This window comes from Vulpes lagopus, chromosome 5, assembly GCF_018345385.1.
Source record: "Vulpes lagopus strain Blue_001 chromosome 5, ASM1834538v1, whole genome shotgun sequence".
NCBI lineage: Eukaryota > Metazoa > Chordata > Mammalia > Carnivora > Canidae > Vulpes > Vulpes lagopus.
In genome coordinates, this window is record NC_054828.1 from 94,179,486 (window position 1) to 94,199,911 (window position 20,426).

A 20,426-nucleotide genomic window follows, 5' to 3' on the forward strand; every position below is an offset into this window, starting at 1 on the left:
TAGAGGTAGTAGCACTATTCCTAACTTCAATATTTCTGTATAAGTAAGATAAGATGCCAATGGTTGGGCAGTTAACTATATAAAATCAGGTATGAATTATGCCAACTTATATATATAAGTATATATATAAGTATAAGTATATATATAAGTATATATATAAGTATATATATATATACTTATATATATATATATATTTAAGGTATAAGATGTTAAAAAGGACCACAAACTTTATTAAAAGTAAGTAAAGGTAACATATAATATGCACAGACCGCACATGGTGCCAATTTTATTTGCAAATATTGCAATACCCCAATGCATGTTTACAAGTTACACCTTTGCCACAGCCTTGGCTAAATCTTTTTTTTTTTTTTAAATAATGGTTTTATTTATTTATTTATTTTTTAAATTTTTATTTATTTATGATAGTCACAGAGAGAGAGAGAGAGGCAGAGACACAGGCGGAGGAAGAAGCAGGCTCCATGTACCGGGAGCCTGATGTGGGATTCGATCCCGGGTCTCCAGGATCACGCCCTGGGCCAAAGGCAGGCGCCAAACCGCTGCGCCACCCAGGGATCCCAACCTTGGCTAAATCTTGAACCACTGCAGAATTTAGCTGTGCCAGAGTGCTGATATTAACATGCTTAGAGGTGCCATACTTGTTCTTGATAGTCATGTGCTTTGTAAGCCCACGATTCACTGTGACTATATTCTTAGCCAGGTGTTGCATAACGTTTAGAAGGGATTCTTCAGTGTATGACAGATAATGCTGTAGAGTTGGTGTCCATTCACCATTATCAAGAATTTTCAGCGCTAAGCAAAAAGCTCCTGCTGCAATCTGAGAAGGAGGAAAGTGCACCATATCGTAGTCCAACATAGATAGTTCCATCAGGTATTTGGCCAGAGTATGTTGCTCAACATCAACTTCTCCAATCTTAGATGCTCTCCGAAGGAAATGCAGGGGGTAGAGGGCAGCCCAGACCATTTTACAAATAAAGATCTTAGAATCTTCATTTCCATCTGTCTGATTTGGTGTTTAGTGTAAATGTTGTCAGTCACAAAGACAAAGTCACCAATTTCTGGAGGGTACATTTCCTCATATTTGCTTGCAATAAACATGGCAGTGACACCAACCAGCTGCAGCATCTTCTTGGGCACACAGTTATTCTGCATGAGCCGATCAATAATGGAAACAGTCATGTACATGGTCTGCAGTAACCTGAATTTCATTTGAACCTGTACTAGCCAGTCAATTAGGATGGCAATCGTGTTTCCAGTGACTTCACCACCCAGTAGGTATTTTGGTTTGACTGCTTGTTCTGCCTCAAGTTGTCTCAGATAAGCATAAATATCTTTCACATATTCACTACAAAGGTTTGGATCATCTCCATCTTCTGCATCTACATCATTCACCACAAGAATTACATCAGAGAGTGGGCAGCCTGGGTGGCTCAGGGGTTTAGCACCGCCTTCAGCCTAGGGTGTGATCCTGGAGACCCATGATCGGGTCCCGCATTGGGCTCCCTGCATGGAGCCTGCTTCTCCCTCTGCCTGTGTCTCTGCCTCTCTCTCTCTGTGCATGCATGTCTCTCATGAATAAATAAATAAATAATTTTTAAAAAATTACATCAGAGAAAGCCTGACACTGATATTCTTCTGCAGGGGCACATCTAGATGTTTCCATCCGGCTTAGAGAGGGAGTATCAACCAAAACAGGCTTGGGCAAGTTTTTCTTCTTTTTTTTTTTAAGATTTTATTTATTTATTTATTTATTTATTTATTTATTTATTTATTTATTTATTTATGAGAGAGAGAGAGAGAAGGAGAAGCAGGCTTCATGCAGGGAGCCTGATGTGGGACTCAATCCCGGGTCTCCAGGATCATGCCCCTGGGCTGAAGGCAGGCGCTAAACCACTGAGTCACCCAGGGATCCCCCAAGTTTTTCTTCTTTAACCGGCTCAGGTTCCGGCTCTGGTTCTGGCACAGGTACAGGGACAGGCTTGGGTGCCTTCTCCAGAGGCTTTGGTATTTTTTTTAGCGATGACTTAGCCAGGAACCGAAGTTTTTGCTTCCTTTTTAAGAGGCAGTTTGGCCTGTGGTTTGGTTGTTCACTGACTTTGTTACCAATGTCTCCCAGGGCAGTTCTTGGCCTCAGGCCAGGCTTGGAGGCTGCAGCAGAGGCCAGAGGCACCCACTTTGCCCCTGCCAACTGATCTTCATCTTATTTTCAACATTAACTTTGGTGTTCCTGGTGACCTGGAGTGCCATGGTCGCATCTTCACCGGCGGAGAGGCAGAGCATGGGAGCCACCGATATGCCGGAGCTGAGGCCGCCGGGTCAACAGCTGTTCCTCCTCAGCATGCCCCTTTTTTATATTATCTTGTAGGTCTTCCTTAAAGTAGACAAAAGATTGTGTGCAGATAGTTTTTTGGGGAAAGTGAGCCCAGGGAACAAGAGAAGTAAGAAATGGGGGGGCACCTGGGTGGCTCAGTCGGTTAAGCATCTGCCTTGGGCTCAGGTCATGATCCCGGGGTCCTGGGATGGAGCCCATGTCAGGCTCCCTGCTCAGCAGGAAGTATGCTTCTCTCTCTCCCTCTGCCCCTCTCCCCACTCATGCTCTCTCTCTCTCTTTTTCCTTCTCTCTCTCCCCCTCTCAAATACATAAAATCTTTAAACAAAAAAAAAAAAAGAAAGAAACAAAGAAAGAAAAAGAAAAAGAAAGAAAGAATAGAAAAAAAAAGAAAAGGAAGAAGAAAAAGAAAGAAAGAAACAGAGACAGGGAAGGGTACCTAGGTCCCTGGACCCAGGGGTGAGAGCACATGACTCTTGATCTCAGGGGTGTAGTTTAAACCCCACAGGATGTAGAGTTTACTAAATTAAAAAAAATTTAATTAAAAATAAAAGAGAGAAACAGAGAAACAGAGAAAGCCAGTACAAGGATGCATTGATGAACTGACCACCACAATAGGTAATTAATGCTTGATTCTGTGGGACCATCTGAGAACAGGTGATCTACGAGGGGACAGAAATTAGGTTCTACCTCCTGAAGCAAGGAGTATGAAGGACAAATTTTATTTTATTTATTTATTTTTTAAGATTTTATTTTCAAGTAATCTCTACACCTAATATGGGGCTCAAACTTACAACCCCAAGATCAAGAGTTGCGTGCTCTACTGAGTTTGTGAACACATTTTAAATTCAGCACACCATCATAATATAGTCCCAATAGATCTAGACTATCTGAACATCCTGAAGAACATGACTTTGGTCCACTATGACAGCATATCATGTTAATTGGACCATGTGAGGAAGAAATGGCAAGTCTGTTGTCCATGCTCTCCAAAGAAGGGGGTTTAAATCCTAGCTAGATTCTAGGGCCTACCACATTAATAAAGGGTTTAGGGGTCCGCTGATAAGGAGACACAACACTTTGCTAGCCTCTTTGAGTTCTGGAGATAGAATGTTTCATACTGGGGAGAACTACTCCAACCTATTTATTGGGTCACATGGAAGGCTGACAACATCAAGTGGAGCCCAAGACAAAAAAAGTCTCTACACCTGATTCACATGACATCATAAGCAATCCTGCCACTTGGATCATGTAATCCAGGAGACTTTGTGATAGTAGAGGTTTCTATGGAGAAAGAAGACCTATGAGGAGTATATGGCAAGTCCAAGACTATAAACAGCTCCTGGAATACTTGTGGACCATAACAAAGATGGGACATAATGACTCTGAGACATCAAGTGACCATGTGGCCAGAACTGCCCATCATGAGCTGGTCTCTCAGACCTGCTAAGTCATAAGGCTGAGTGAACCTAACAGCAATCCATTATAAAATTTAAGTAGTACAGATCAAGTGGGGCCAGAGGCCAAAGTAAGCTACTCAAGCAAATAGACCATGGTTTCATCCTCCCTTGATGCCCTGATGACCTGATGCCTCTTCCTGAGATTACAAGCTGACAGAGCAAAGGATTGAGGTTGATTCTTGGGTGAATTGCCTTGATATGTGGGTATAAGCCAAAAGCAGACTACTGTCTTACTCAGGAATGACCCTGAAAAAATATCTGGGGGAGGTCCTTTCAATTGTGAGAGCTTTGGGTGATACATCTAGTCATCTACTCTGTGTAGAAAGAGAAGTGACCAAAGATAAAAATATACACAGAGTTGAAGGCAGTGTCAAATGGCTTAATTTATCAAAAACCTGAAAGGAAATTGGGGACAAGGTCTTGGAAAGAAACAAGTAGATCAGTAGTCTGCAAAAGTTTTTATGTAAAGGATCAGAGCAATTGTTTTAGACTTATAGGCCATATCATGGCTGTTGAAACAATTCTTCTGTTCTGCTGTAGGGCAAAAGCAGCCCTAAACAACAATATGTAAATAAACGATCATGGCTTTGTTCCCATAAAACTTTATTTACAAACAGGCCCTGGGTGGATTTGGTCTGTGGGCTTTAAGTTTGCCAGTGCCTCATATGGAGAGACCTAAGGAAGTGGGCAAAAAGTGTGAATATTTTTGTATTGCATTTCACTGACCATAAAAGAGCATCCACCCACAGAAGAGCCACCAGACAACTAAACAGGCAAGTGATTCAGGCAGGTTACCGTCAGCCAAACTCTGTAATCTGCCCCACTGCTGACACAGTTGGCTCAGGAGTGGAATAGTCATCGTGGCATGTTTGGAGACAAGGAATGGGCACATAAGAAGGAGCTTCCACCCGTTGAGGCTGATCTAGCTACTACTGCTATGCAGTGCCCAAACCTGCCAGCAACAGAGGCCAATAATGCTGGGTCCCCACTGTAGCGTCATTCCTCAAGGAAACCAAATAGCCACTTGGTGCCAAGCTGATTATTGGGCCCCTCTGAAAGGAGTGTTGCTTCCTTCCCTTTGACTAGAAGTAATACATGTCGTGGGTTTAGTCTTGCTTGCTTTTCTGTCTACAGTGCCTTGGGGAATAACCTATCTGAGGACTTATGAAATGATCTACCAGTAGGGAATTAATTCTGCATAACATCACTTCTGGCCCAAGAAACTCAATTTACAGGAAGGAAGATGGGGCAATATGATAAAGAGATCACAGGTCCTATCATATACCAGGTCACCCAAAAGCTTCTGGACTAATAAAGTGATGGAATAGTCTTTGGAAGGTATGGCTGAGGTACCATATGAGAGATGATGCTCAATAAGAATGGGACATCATCCTCCAGGATGCAATACACACCTTAAATCAATAACCATTATATGGTGTATTGTCCAAACAGACAAACTACATGACTCCACTTTCATCACTTCCACTGACCAACTTGGGAAATTTGAGCCTTCGGTCCCCTCAATGTTTAGTTCTGGAGCTCCTGTTTCCCAGAGGAAATTGCTTCCTCTAGGGGATGGAGTAAAAGTTCCCTAAAGCTACTGCCCAGTCACTTTGGGTTTCTCATGACATGAGTCTTAGCAAGAAAGAAAAGAAATAACTATCTTGTCATGGGTAATTAATTGATTGTGATCATGAGGAGATAGGATTGCTGTTACTCAATCCAGGTAGGAAAGAATGCATTTTGCACCCGAGTGGTTCACTGAAAAATCTTTCTACTCCTTGCTTAATATTTTTTTCCTTAATGCTTAGGAATTTTTCCTTAATGCTTAGGAATATTTTTTCCTTAATGCTTAATGCTTAATGTTTATGGTAAATAGACAAAGGAAGCAGCTGCAGTCTAAGAAAAGTACGGTTGATGATGCGCTCAGGCCACTCCAGTACTGAGGGTCTAGGCCATCCATCAGATAAGCCATCTAGATTGAAGGTGAGAATTCTAGACTGGAATGTGTATTAGGGAGGGAGACTGTGACATGAGATGAGCTAAAGCAGTGAGGGCTGTAGTTTATCCTGCTAACTTTTCTCACAAAAGTTTTCCCAGGAAATGAAACCATTCAGAACCATTAAGCTGTTCCCAGATGAAGTGAACGGACTAAAGAAAGGAAGAAGATCCAAATGGTGCAAGGGATAGGCTGTAGTGGAAGCTGTGGTGTGCCACATAGAATTCCCCCTTTAAGGACTGAGATGCTCACTTCCTCAGCCACCAGCAGTATTGGCTCCCATTGGCTCACCGCTGAATCTTTCCCTAGAAATTGCTCTGGGCGAAGGAGAGTTGGCTTGCCGAAGAGTATGGCCCCATTCTGGTGGTAGCCCATATTCAATAACTACTCAGTGCAAGAGAACAAAGGTCTGGCCTCTTGCCTCAATTTGGGGTAAGTCTAAAAGAATATTCCAGCTCTAGAGCTCTCTGTGGGATTGACTGAGTTCTCTGTTGCGACTGCTTTGCAGTTCAACTTTTCCATTGAACTTAATCCCGCCTCACTCCCTCACTTGCAGATAGTGTTCCTGAGATCATTCCCCAATAAATCTGAGCACAAATCTTATCAGATTCTGGTTCCTGACAACCTGACCTAAAACTGCTCTTCTAGCTCTCATTTTCCTACTCTTCCTTGCAGCCGTGCCATAGGATATATGATCTAGACTTTGACAAACAGATACATTCACCTTGAATCACCCTTGAATCAGAGATTAATAATGCAAAGAAGGAGAATCATGGCACATGCTTTTTGGTGCATTGGTGGTTGCAGCCTGGTGGTGCTCCCCTGGGGAGTAGGGCAGCAGGGCAGCAGCACCAGCCAGTGTATAAGACCAGCAATACGGGACGCCTGTGTGGCTCAATGGCTGAGCATCTGCCTTCGGCCCAGGGTGTGATCCTGGAGTCCCAGGATCAGGTCCCGTATCTGGCTCCCTGTATGGAGCCTGCTTCTCTCTTTGTCTTATCTGTGTCTCTGCCTCTCTCTCTCTCTCTCTCTCTCTCTCTCTGTGTCTCATGAATAAATAAATAAAATCTTAAAAAAAAAAAAGACCAGCAATGTGTGAGATGGAAACTGGTGTACAGTGCCAGCCATGGCAAATGTGTCTTGTCCACATCAATTCTGCAACACACTTTTGCATCCTTTTCTCTTTCACCATGCTTTCAACATTTTGTGAGTTGTCCATTTTCTGTAATAAAGCAGAATTTTTTCAATATATATATATTTTATGAACCTAATACATGTATACACACATGTACACATACATACATGCACAAAATGTAGAAGGTAAAAAGTGCCCTATCAGTTTACCTCCAGAAAATAGCACTGCTTACTGCTTAGTAACTATCATTTCAGATTTTTGGTGGCACCAAAATTTCTTTCATAATTTGGAAAAATAGTAATAAACACTATTTAAAAACCCCCCAAAACCCCAAAAACACCTGGCTGGCTTAGTTGGTAGAACATGTGACCCTTGATCTCAGGTTTGTGAGTTTGAGTCCCATGTTGAGTGTGGAGCCTCCTTTAAAGAAATAAAGAAAAGAATAATCCAAAAGATGACAAGAATTGGGATTGGAAGGTTTATATTGGAATTTGGTTAATCATAGGGCTATGGTAGCAAAAATTAACTCCCTTTATCAAAACCGGATATGTCCCACTTTGAGATACTGGAATACTTTTCTTTTTAAAAATTTTATTTTGAAAAAAAAAAATTTATTTTGGAGGTGCCTGGGTGGCGCAGTTGGTTAAGTGTCTGACTCTTGGTTTGCTCAAGTCATGATCTTGGGGTCATGAGAGGAAGCCCTGCATTGGGCTCCTCACACAGCACGGAGTGTGCTTGAGACACTCTCTCCCTCTCCCTCTGCCCCTCCCTGCTGCTCTCTCTCTAAAAAATAAATGAATCTTAAAAAAAAAAAAAAAGATTTTATTTTTAAGTAATCTCTACACCAGTGAGGGACTCAAATTCATAATCCTGAGATCAAGAGTGGCACACTTCACCAACTGATGTAGCCAGGTGCCCCAATAGTGGAATATTTTTGAAGCTGCTACTAAAGGAAGGTACTAGGGGCAGCCCTGGTGGCACAGCGGTTTAGTGCCGCCTGCAGCCCGGGGTGTGATCCTGGAGACCTGGGATCGAGTCCCACGTCGGGCTCCCTGTATGGAGCTTGCTTCTCTCTCTGCCTGTGTCTCTGCCTCTCTTTCGCTCTCTCTGAATAAATAAATAAATAAATCTTAAAAAAAAAAAAAAAAGGAAGGTACTAGAGTGCCACCTCCTCTTTCAAAATCAGAGAGAAAAGGAAAATAAAGCATATGTAATTTTGCTGAGAACAATAACTCAAAGTGATCAATAGCTGGGAAGTCCATAGTAAATAGAAAAGGAAAGTGAACTTGGTAGAGGAAGACATGGAAGCATAAAACTTATGCTGATAGATTGTCACCTCTCCTCTACCTCATATTTCACATCTCCCCAATTGGAAATTAGGCCAAAAGTGTCCTTGACAGCTGATTTGGCTGTAAAATCAAGAGTAGACAGGGCAACCCGTGGCTCTGTTTCCCTGATTCATAGATGAGGAAATCAAGGCTTCAGGATGTGAACTTGACCTTTCCAGAGTCACATAGTAATGAGCAGAACCTGAATGCAAACCAAAATCCTCATGACTTTGGATTTTGCATAGTTCTCCATCTTAGGAACAGCGGGGACTATGGGTTTCTTGCACAAATTTAATTTTTAAATCCAAAGAATGCTTCATAACCATTTATTAGGATGATTCAGTGGGATTTTTAATACATGGGAAAATTCTTAAAACTCATGGAATGAGTAGGGTATGTCCTCTTGCTCAAATATTAACTCATCCGTAAAATGATATAACTCCTTATTTGCAAAAAGACTAAATGACATAGCTGGGAAAATTCATTATGAACCACAGCAGATACATCATGAACAGACTGTAACAATATGAACAGTGCTCAAACACATACTTCTATATTAAGCTGGTGTTAGATGCCAGGCAACTTTTGGACCACCTGGAAGGAATATTCATTCCTCCAGAAATAGTAAACCAAAAAATACAATCTGGGGAAAAATTTCTTCAGGTAATGAATGCTTTGTAAAAGGAATCCAAAAGCAGAAAGTAAATATTTTCTGCAAAGTACTTGCTGGCGAATAATATAATACTACAGGCTATAAACACCTTATTTTTCCACAAGTTTTGTAAATTGGTCTGAGTGATGTACATGGCACTTGAAACACTTCATCTCTATTTTGTAGTGTAGAAAGTGGTGGTGTAAAACAATGAGAACACCACGCAGTCTCTGCTGCAATACTAAACTCTGACATTTTAGTTTGTAATCAGCCATAGGCAATATGTAACTTAGTATGGCAATGTTCTATTAAAATTTTATTTGCCAACATGGACATTTGAATTTGATATAATTTTCATGTCACAAACTATTATCCTTCTTTGATTTATGTGGGGAACCATTAAAAAAATGTAAAAATCATTCTTAGCACACAGACCCTATGGACCAAGCAGGAAGATATAGCATGCCTGCTGTAGACAGTTGATTTTTGTTTGGCTTCTTTGCATTATTTGCAAATTACCAAATGCTCTCAAGGGATAAAAGAGTAAATATAAACTTCAATGAACTTCGCTTCTCTTTGGTATTTTGACTCCTTAAGTCCTGGCTGAATTGATTGACTCTGATGCCTTGGAATCAGCTGGGTTTTGTTTGTTTTTGTTTTACTTTAGTATTTTAACCAGCATTTACAGTGGTTCTTGATGGAGAAGCCAGTCTGACATTAATGTTCCATTAGAATGGAAAGCAGAAGTCTGTTTACATTTTTTTTAATTTAATTTTTTTAAAGTAGGTGCCACACCCAACATAGAGCTCAATGTGGGACTTGAACTCAGGACTCTGAGATCAAGAATCTGGTACTTAACAAACTGAGCCACCTAGGCACCCATGAAATCTATATACATTCTTTTTTTTTTTTTTTTTTAAATTTATGATAGTCACACACACACACACACACACACACACACACACAGAGAGAGAGAGAGAGGCAGAGAAATAGGCAGAGGGAGAAGCAGGCTCCATGCACCGGGAGCCCAACGTGGAATTCGATCCCAGGTCTCCAGGATCGTGCCCTGGGCCAAAGGCAGGCGCCAAACAGCTGCACCACCCAGGGATCCCTGCATACATTCATTTTAATCTGCTACTTTCACTATGATGAGCCTCTTTCCACATTGACAAACATATTTCCACAATGTCATAGCATTCCATCCAATGAATGTATCATGATTTTATTTAACAATTCCCTATTTGGGAACAATGAGGTTGCTTCCATTTTTTCTGTGATGAACACACTTGTAAGGGTTTACCCGTGCACCTGGTTACTTTCTTGGTGTAAAATCCTAGAAGTATATAGATGAGTCAAAGGTATACGCATTTAAAGGTTTTTCATAGCTATTGCCAAACTTCCCTTCAGAAATGTTACACACGGTCATGCCCAGCAGCTGTGTGTTTCCCGGCAGAGGGACCAGTGCTGGGTGTTACTGTTTTCTGCCTTGGCCAATCTGATAGAAGAAAAACGTGTTATCTCTGTGCTCTTTCAGTTTGGATCTCTCCAAGGTCGATAGGTGCAGCTGGCTGATAATGGCTTCCTCCCAAAGATCCGTTCCTGTATTAATCCCAGAACCTGTGCATGTTACCTTATAAGGAAAAGGGGTCTTTGCAGATGTGATTAAATTAAGGAGCTTGAGTGAGGAGATTATCCAAGATTATCTGGGTGGGCCCTACATGAGATCACAAGTGTCCTTCCTAATAAGAAGGAAGCAGAGAGAAATTTGACAGAGAGAGAGAGAGTGTGGCCACAGAGGCAGGTACCGGAGCGAAGAGAACTCACAGAATGCAGGCAGCCACTAAAAGCTGAAAGGGGCAAGGAACATACTACTCTCCCTACAGCCCCAGGAGGGAATTTGGTCCTGCCAACACCTTGATTTTGATTTAGTGAAACTCATTTTGGACTTCCGGCCTCCACCACAGCAAGAGAATGCATTTCCAGTGTTTTAAGCCACCAAATTTGTGGTAATTTGTTACAGCAATTATGGAAAACTAATACAGTAGGGTTTTCATGTTTATGGGCCACATGAAAAGCTTTCTTTTAGAAACCTGTAAAAATGAAATATCACACACTACTAGGAACAGTATAATTCTATTTATGTGAAAGTAAATCTGAATGTTTGTATATGTGTTTACATGTGCCTGGGAAAATGTCTGGAAGGATACACCCAACCAGTAACAGTGTCTAACCAGAGTGAGGTACAGCAAAGCGGGACAGAAGGACTTTTACTTTTTACTCAAGATACTATTCAAGATCCATGGATATTGCTTGGAAGTTTTGAGACTGTTCATGTATCGATTGTGTAAAAAGAGGTAAGGCATCCTTGGTTGTGATAAACAGTAAAGTATGTAGAAAACGGAACAAAACAGGCTCTCTTCTATCCCCTTTCTCAGATGTATTTGATAACTTGGTGTGTATCTTTGCAGACTTCTTTCTGTACCGAAACATATATATTTAATTTTTAAAGAACAAAATGAAAGAGTGGATGTCATATATACTTTCATTTAATGTTTCTCCAAAATCATTCTAGGATCCACATGTGCAGGGGCCTCATTCTGATGAGCGGGGTGCTGCACATACACTGACTGTGAGACCCAGAACTCATCCTTTCAACCTCCCTGCTTTGAACTTCTTGTACTTGTATCTCTGACTTTGTTCGTGTGTGTGTGTGTGTGTGTGGGGGGGGGGGGGCGGAATCGCTGGAGAAAAGACCCCTGGCCAGTTGTGCTGAAAATAGTTTTAGGTATTCCCATACTGCCTCTCAGTTTGCTTTTAAAATGGATGCTTTCGCCAACACTTCCTCACTGTGGATCCCCGAGATCCAGTTTTTAAAACTTTCCCAAACTGGCTGGAGAGGGATGCTATGTTAATGTAATTATAAGAGGCAACCAAGCATGAGGCTGGTTGGGTTTTCTTTCCTTTTTTTTTTTTTTAAGATTTTATTTATTTATTCATAGAGACACAGAGAGAAAGAGAGAGAGGGGCAGAGACAGAAGCAGGCTCCATGCAGGGAGCCCGATGTGGGACTTGATCCCGGGTCTCCAGGATCACACCCGGGCTGCAGGCTACACTAAACCGCTGCGCCACCGGGGCTGCCCTGGCTGGGTTATTTTTTATATATGCTCCTTGGCTTCCGAGGCAGCTTTGTGAATGGCTTCTGAGGTCACAGGCACACAGTTTTCCTTCTCAACGAACCAAATCCGAATGGTTTCTGAAACCAAGGCTGTGAGTTAGTGGTTTACGCACCGGGTCCGGGACTATGGGGCGAAGGCGATCTTTGGGATTTCTGTGGCCAGTGACTTTAGACACCTGAGCAAGGTAAAAACCCCAGGCTAGGGGGGGACGCGCTGGAACCCCACCGGTTGGGGAGCGGAAGGCCGCCCGGGATCTTCCAGGGAGCCGCCAAGTTGCCCGACCCTCCGTCCTGCGCACCCCGGAGGCCGAGCCGGCTGGCGGGGTCGCGAGCTCCGGGGCCGCCGCGGCGGGTCTGCGCGTCCGCAGCTCTCCCGCAGGGGGCAGTGCCGCCCGCCGGCGCGCCGATGCGGTGGGAGGGGGTGTGGAAGCGGTGCGGAGTCCTGGGGGCTCTTCGGAAGAAAGTTAGGGGATGCCGGGCGGGGGCGGGGGCGGGGCGGCGGGCGCAGCGGAGCGGGTCGGGCCGAGGCGGGGGGCGAGGGCGGCCCGCGCGGCGCGGAGGCGCAGCCCCCGGAAGGTGTGGCGAGCGGAGTGCGAGTGAGTGCAGCGGGGGTGTGCGCGCCGGGGCTCTCCGGGTTCCGCGAGGCGAGGCGAGGCGAGGCGAGGCGAGGCGCGGCGCGCGGGTGTCAGCTTGCAGCCGGGGCTCCTCCCTCCGCCCCCTGCCCAGACCGGCGATCCCTCCTTCCTCCGCCGCTCGCCCCTCCCCGGCGGACCAGGCGCTGGGACGCCCCGGCCGAGCAGGCGGCGGCGGCGGCGGCGGCGGCGGCGGCGACTTGGGGAGCCCTGGGCTGGGCGCTGCCGGAGGGGCCCGAGCGCAGCCGCCCCCGCCCCCGCCCCCGCCCCCGCCCCCGCCCGGCCCGGCCGCGCGGGCCCGCTTCCCGCCGGGCCACGCCCTGTCAAACTTTGTTGCTGCGGCCGCCGCGGCGGCGAGCCGAGCGGGCCGGCGAGCCGGAGGGAGCGAGGGAGGGGCGGGCGCCGGGCCGGGCCGGGCCGGGCCGGGCGCGGGCGGCGAGGGGCTCGGAGAGCGGCGGCCCCACCATGCCCCAGCTCGGCGGCGGCGGCGGCGGCGGCGGCGGCGGCGGGGGCGGCGGGGGCGGGGGCGGCGGCGGCGGCTCGGGCGCCGGGGCGGCCGGCGGAGGGGACGACCTCGGGGCGAACGACGAGCTGATCCCCTTCCAAGACGAGGGGGGCGAGGAGCAGGAGCCGAGCAGCGACAGCGCCTCCGCGCAGCGGGACCTGGACGAGGTCAAGTCGTCCCTGGTCAACGAGTCGGAGAACCAGAGCAGCAGCTCGGACTCGGAGGTAAGGGGGCTCCCGCGGCCGACCTCGGGGGACCCCGGCCCCACGCCCGCTCACCCGCCCTCGCCTTTGTGTCTCCTCCGCAGGCGGAGAGGCGCCCGCAGCCCGCCCGGGACGCCTTCCAGAAGCCGCGGGACTATTTCGCCGAAGGTACGTGCGGGTCGGGGCGGCCCCCGGGCCCGGGCCCCGCCGCGCCGGGCGCCTGACCTCGGGCCGCCCCCGGTTCCCCTGGCCCCGCGGCCGAGCCCCCGCGGTGCGCCCCCCGCGGCCGCGGCCGTCCTGGAGCGCGGTCCCCCCGGGGGCCCTGCCGCCGCGCCGTCCCGGGGCCCAGGCCTCACCCCCGCCTCGGTCTTGCCCGCAGTGAGAAGGCCCCAGGACGGCGCGTTCTTTAAGGGCCCCCCGTACCCCGGGTACCCGTTCCTGATGATCCCGGACCTGAGCAGTCCGTACCTCGCCAACGGACCCTTGTCTCCCGGAGGAGCGCGCACGGTGAGTGCCCGCGGGGCTGCGCCGCGGCGGGGGGGGCCCGCGGGATGCGCCCCGGGCTCGGCGATGGGGTGGGGGATGGGGCGTCCCGGGAGGATCCTGGGCGGAAAGTGTTTGCGGAGCTGGGAGTTGAACTGTCCTGCGGCGGCCCAGGGTTCGGCTGCGCCGGTCAGTGCCGGGATGAAAGCAAAGTTCCTTCGCGTTTCCCTGTTTGCGGGGCAGACGTTTCGGGGTCCACTTCTGGGGGTGTTCCCTGGCCTCCAAAATTCTTTGCCGGCAGTAAGGGAAAACTTGGATTTGTGCCGGCTTTTTTTTTTTTTTTTTTTTTTTGGTGGTGGTGGTGGGGGCGGGGGGCGTCTCGCTTTCCTCCTTGGAAGTCCGTCAGCTTTCCCCTGGCAGTTGGGCAGCGGGCCGGGGGAGCTGGGTTGGCGACCGAGCCCCCGACCTCAGTTTCACTGCGCGGCGGTGAGTCGGTTCCTAAGAAACCCAGTGTTCGCGGCGGATTATTCACCCCCCCCCTCCCCTCCCCACCCCCAGCCTTCGGGCAGGGCCTCAACTGTTCTGCGGAGCTTGGGATTTTAAACTGGCCTAGATGATTTCGAGGGTGACCCGAGGCATTCTTCAAGTTGAGGAACTTGGCTTTTTCCCCCTTTGTTGCCGGCTTTTCTCATTTAAAGCGAGCGCAGCGACACTTTAAACCTGTTAATGGGCGCGCATTGTGTGGTGCGCGCTGGCATTTAGAGCCGTGATTAAGCAAATTGACCGGGCCCCAGACGACGTGCAAATGAGGGTGGATTCCATCGCCCCCTCCCCGGCCCTAAACTGGAGCCCCCCGCGTCGCGAGGGGCGCAGCCCTGGGCCGGCGAGGCCTTTGTGCGCCCGCGAGGCACCACCTTTCCCCGTCCCAGGGTCGGCTGCCCAGGTGCTGGGTTCCATGGCAGAGCTCCCATCTACGGGGACTGCGTGTCAGCCTCTGACTCGCTGTCCCTGGGGCGCCACGCGCACCGCCGTGGTTCTCTTTGCTTCCCGGTGCCCAGCAGTTCGTTCTTGATGTGGGGGGCGGGAGGCGTTGGCGCCTCAGGAGCAGGCCCGACTGACTCAGTTTATGCCTAAATAATGATCACAATGAAAGGGCCGGCTGAGAAGTGCTTGGTGCTGAATGGGCGCTGCCTGCTGTCCTGGTACAGGGTCGGTGGAGAGCGGAGGCCCCGCTGTGGGGTCAGCGAAGGCGCTCTCCTGGCCGGAAGGGGTGTGAGAGGGGAGGTAGGGCGCTCCTACCTGGGGAGAGGGGCGTGGGACCACACACCTTCACCTTTCCAGCAGGGAAAGCCCAGCAGCTTTGTCCCTGCTTCAGAGCACCCCAGGCAGTCCTGAATATAAGCTGGATCTGGGCATCTGACTGGTGCCTTTTCTTATTCATATTGAAAGTGGTTAAAGTAAAAGTCGAGCAAAACAAGCTCCAGCTACTTTGTTTAGGTTTTCACTGATTCTTTCTCCTGTGGGCCGACGTAGCTCAGTTCCCAAAGGGTTTTGAAAGCCGTTTTGCTAGGGTCCCTGGAACTTTGTGTGTGAGAGGGTGATACTAACAAAGTCCCATTTTTCCATTTGCCATTAGATGTACATCTGGAAAGAGGAGCCTGGGAGGCATTAAGGTCTGTGAGTCAGCACTGATCCAGGTCGTGGTACAGATAAAGTCACCAGAAATGTCCCAAATATGACCAATTATTTCCCTCAAGCAGGATATTCCTTCCACCTATCCAGTTCTCCGTAGGGTGTTTTGATTCTTCCTCTTTGAGTGGCGACTCTGGCGACTCTAACAACTGCCTGGCTTCATTGCTTGCTCCCCACCCCCACCCCAGGGGACAGGTTTTCTGCGTGTGTTTCCGATCCCTTCTTTCTACCATCTTCTACTGCCCTGCCTTCCTGCTTTCACCTTACATGTTCTTTTGCCTAAGAACTCTCACAGGCCAGTTCTCCCTGGCGCTGGGGATTCCAGATTTCCCAAATCCAGGGCTGCCTGGGAATGTTGGAGCCCTCCTTGGGGAACCCAACCTTTTTCTGCCTGTCTCTGACAGTCCCTGCTCGTTCCTGCAGCTGTTCCCTGCCCTGGCCCATGTCACCGTCTTCCTTTGAAGCCTCCAGGGACACTGGAGTCTCTAGCCGGCAGCCTTTCCTCAGGGACTTAGTCTGCCCTGTCCCACTCCTGTAGGAAATCATGTCTCCCTGGTGAACTGCCTGACAGAAGTAGTTTCAATTTCCTGTTGTTTCTGAGCCCCTTATGTGCCTGCCTTGAGCTACGTTAGGCCTGTCTGGTTACAAAGTTCATGGATGTACTGGGAAAGTATCCTGCAGTTAGATGAGCCCCGTAGAACCTGCTAATTTTGACCCTATCCTTGAGCATCATGGGTTTTTAGGAAAGCAAGTGAGGAAACACTTAAGCACTTGATTGTCTGGACTGTCAGGTTGAGATGATGCTTTTCCTGTGGATGATTATATTGTTGTAATTAATGTGGTTCTCACAGTAGGCAAACAGTAGGTGCTGACAAAGTGGCCCTCTGTTGGGGTCCAAGCCTGGTAAAGTGAATGTAAGATAGATAGGGGGTTGGGGATGGGTGGGGGAGGTACTGAAGTGGGGGAGGGGGTGCCTAGAATACATGATCTGGTCTTTGGCATCCCGGGTCTTTTTCTGTTTTACTAATAAATTTCACGACCTTAGGCGTTGCTCGTCTAAAGCCTGTAAGTAGTATAAAATTGGGTGACTTCACTTCTCCGCTGCTCTCACACTTTCTGGAAATACCAAGCCACAAGCAAAAGTAGGATTGGCTGGAGTGTTCTCAGGGTGTTAATTGACCCTCGGAATAGCAAGCGGCAGGGCTGCAACACCCTTATCCCCTGGCATCATTCCTGCTGGGATGACTGGGGGCTGGCCATCTCTTCCCCATGCATTACCTTTGCCCTGCACTCTGGCTTGGCTGGGAGGGTGGGAAGTGGCCTCTTCCTGAGGCTCTTTAGAGAAGAGGTCCCCTTAGTCTGGGGTGTGTGCCAAGCCTCCAAGCCATGATTCATTCTCCTCTGGAGCCCTGGGGACCCTGTGGCCTATGAAGAGATGAATAACCGCCACAAACCAACTTTCACTCCTTCAAATAGCCACCCTGAAATTATATATTCATTCATGAAAAGACTTCACAAATTTATTAAACCACCTTGGTGCTGTTGACTAGTTTTTTGTTAGGAAAATGTAAGCCAACCCAGAAGAAAGTGGGTGTCAAAAATAGTGTAAGACTAATTAGTAAGAGTCCACCCGAAAATGCTGAATGTGGTTTGGCGACTTAACTATGACCTGGTAGAGAGTAGTTTGACCATGACATGAGCACTGACGACATTTTGGGAAAGAACAGTTCTGGGTAGAATTGCCAAGGGAGTCTGTGGTGTTTGGGTCCAGTTTCTACATTTAAGAGCTACTCCCTTGTAGCTCAAGCATCACTTGCTGGTGCCTTCTTCTGACCAGCTCAACTCAGGTTTCTGTAGGAGATGGTTCTGTTCTCCAAATGTATGCTTGTTTTAAGTCCTTCGTATCCCACTGCTGCCCATGGCAAGTCTTGCGGGTATCCCGGATGCTCCTGTTTTCTTACTGACACAAAGGAACCCCAGCAGAAATCCTTGTGTACAGATAGAGAAGTTGTCTGCCTTTAGGAATTGTGTGTAAAAGCGAATAAGTAAATCCTTTTCTTTTGGAAGGTCAGTATAAACATGCTGCTTTTGGTAAAATTCTGTAAAGCCATTTCATCTAAATATAACTTGTCTTTTTTTCCCCCTAAATATAACTCAGGGTTTTTTTTGTTGTTGTTTGTTTTTTTTTTTTAAAGATTCTATTTTTTTTAAAGATTTTATTTATTTATTCATGACACACACACACACACACACACACACACACACACACACACAGGCAGAGACACAGGCAGAGGGAGAAGCAGGCTCCATGCTGGGAGCGCTAAACGCTGAGCCACCCGGGCTGCCCTAACTCAGGGTTTAATGAGGGCTTTTTACATGGAATAAGCTTTTGCAGGGGCCCTGCCTGAGTTGTTACAATTTTGGCACTCGGATTCCTAGGGTGACAACTGGTGACAAACTCTGGGGTGGGTGCTTGAACGCTATCAGGCTTTTTCCATTGGGTAGATACTTTTAGAAAGTTACAGGTTCGACTCATTCTTCATTGATTTCACATCTTGGGATTTTTTTTTTTTTTTTAAGATTTTATTTACTTATCCATGAGAGATTGAGAGAGGCAGAGACATAGGTAGAGGGAGAAGCAGGCTCTTGGGAGCTTGATGTGGGACTCTATCCCAGGATCCCTGGATCACAACCTGAGCCAAAGGCAGACACTCAGCCACTGAGCCACTCAGGTGCCCCACATCTTGGGATTCTTGAGAAGGTAGGCTAGGAGACAAAAATCTAACCTTTAATGTAGTGTTCCTGGCTTTACAGTGATGTGCAAAGTTGCCAAAAAAATTGGGACCTAAAAAATAATTTCGATGAGTAACTCTTTGAAAGATGCAATAATCCAAATATGCAGCTGCCCTACTTAGATATTCCAATTTAGAGTCGACTGAACTTTTCCAACTGGGGAAATTAAGATTGGCATCCTTTAAGATGAATTCATAACTCTTCAACTTCATCTGATATTTATGGAGGATCTGCCATGGGCAGTGGGAAATAGGATGAAGTAAACCCACCTTTGCTCTACAGTCTTAAAAATTGAAGTGGTGTTAACGCAGACCACTCTAATAGGAAGTCTATGTTAAGAGTCCGTAAAGTCCAGAAAACAATTTTCAGAGCAAAGAAAATAGAAAAGTTGTTCTGGGCTAGCATGATAAAGGAACATTGGGAGAGGAGGTTGTTTCAAATGAGTCTCTGAGGTGCCTGGCTGGCTCAGTCTATTAGGCATGTGACTCCTGATCCCAAGGTCGTGAGTTCGAGTTCCACACTGGGTGTAGTGATTACTTAAAAATGAAATCTAAAAATAAAAATAAAAAAACCCAAAGAACCCAAACTAGTCCCCAAACTTAGTCATTCATTAGTTCAAAGTGATTCTTGTTAATTATAAAAAATGTAAACAGTATAGTCATCTTGCACCCCAATCATGAGGTAGAAGCCAGTACTGGGAGACCAAAAGTTCAGGGCTGTTTGGGGTAATACAGGTTACTCCATTTGCCTGGAAAGATGAGAGGCCAGGGCATGGGAGGCCTTCAACGTCACTCCAAGAATCCCGTCTTAATCAAGAAGCAGCAGAGGACAATTGAAAGTTATGCTGGCAAGTGATGTGAGTGGTATGTGTACTTAGATCATAGTGATTGGAGGGAGAGGACCTGGAAGCAGCTGCGAGGATTAGGAGACTCATAGGAGTCTGGGGTGGGGTGAAAAGTGCCCACAAGTGTCTGAATGGAAAGGAAGGATAGGATGGGAAAGACTGGAATGGTTGCTTGAGTTTATGTGGGAAGGGGTAGTAACTGGAGGCAGAAAGTGACTGATGTTGCAATTGACCCTTGCTGTCTGAGCCTTGGTGACCCGGGGGGAAATAAATGATTTCTTCCAGGTGGGGCCCCGGTGTGTCATCTTTGCCTGCCCCATGCCGGACAGATACTCACAAACTAATTCTGCAATTACAGAATTCACACAGGCTGTGAGGGGCTTTTGTGTGGAGGAACTGCTAAGGTTCATTGGAGATGCATAGGTTTTGAGGGGATGATGAGTGGATAGTTGAAATTGCAGCAGGTAGGTGATGCAAGGGAGCCAGGACAGGATGCTCAGAGCAGAGAAAGAAGTCACTGAGGCAGCATGGAAAGGAGCCTTTGCCAAGGTAAGAGGAGTGCCTAGGTCCTGTGACATCCTGGAAGCTAGTCCTCAATGTCAGATGCCACAAAGAGAGGGGACAAGAAGATGGTGGAGTGAAGAGGAGCTTTGGGAATTTAGCAATTAGGAAGTTACTGGTGTCCAGTAAAACAAGTAATCCAGGTGAGTGGGGTTGATAAAGATAGGGAGGCAGAGATACTAGCTCAGCACTTCCTAGTTTGGGCACCCAGATGCTGTGCTGTGGATTGGTCCCAGAGAGTGGTCGGTTCCTCACTGAGCCAGAACCTGACACCAGATGCCCCCAGTGGCAAGCTGCCTCTCCTGTCTGCCTCTGTCTACTGTAACCTGGGAGATATTGAAAACCAGACTCTGGACAACCTATTTAAGAAGTTTGGCCGTGGCAAGGGGGAAGGAAGAGCCAAGGCCATGGAGCAAAGTATATTTGGGTTACTGGAGTGGGAGCTTGTTTGTAGGGCAGGAGGGTAGGGTGGAAGATGAATGGGGGAGAAGACAGGAGGAGGCAATGGGGCTAGAACTGGGAAGAAGGCAGTCTTATTATTATTATTATTTAAATATTTTATTTATTTATCCATGAGAGACACAGAGAGAGGCAAAGACACAGGCAGAGGGAGAAGC

General features: G+C 47.4%; 1 protein-coding gene and 1 pseudogene across 2 annotated transcripts in view; one reads left to right on the forward strand and one right to left on the reverse strand.

Annotated features, from left to right (window-relative positions):
* Positions 1 to 327: 327 nt before the first annotated feature.
* On the reverse strand, positions 328 to 2,265 carry LOC121490402 (annotated as a pseudogene).
* A 10,927-nt stretch (positions 2,266 to 13,192) lies between these two features.
* Positions 13,193 to 20,426, forward strand: part of TCF7L1 (transcription factor 7 like 1) — a 159,477-nt gene continuing 152,243 nt past the window's right edge. For both annotated transcript variants that reach the window (XM_041754249.1, XM_041754250.1), the window contains exons 1-3: positions 13,193 to 13,457; positions 13,541 to 13,604; positions 13,816 to 13,943. In XM_041754249.1, the coding sequence (XP_041610183.1) occupies positions 13,194 to 13,457; positions 13,541 to 13,604; positions 13,816 to 13,943 (456 nt within the window). In that variant the 5' untranslated portion in view covers position 13,193. The remainder of the gene's footprint in view (positions 13,458 to 13,540; positions 13,605 to 13,815; positions 13,944 to 20,426) is intronic.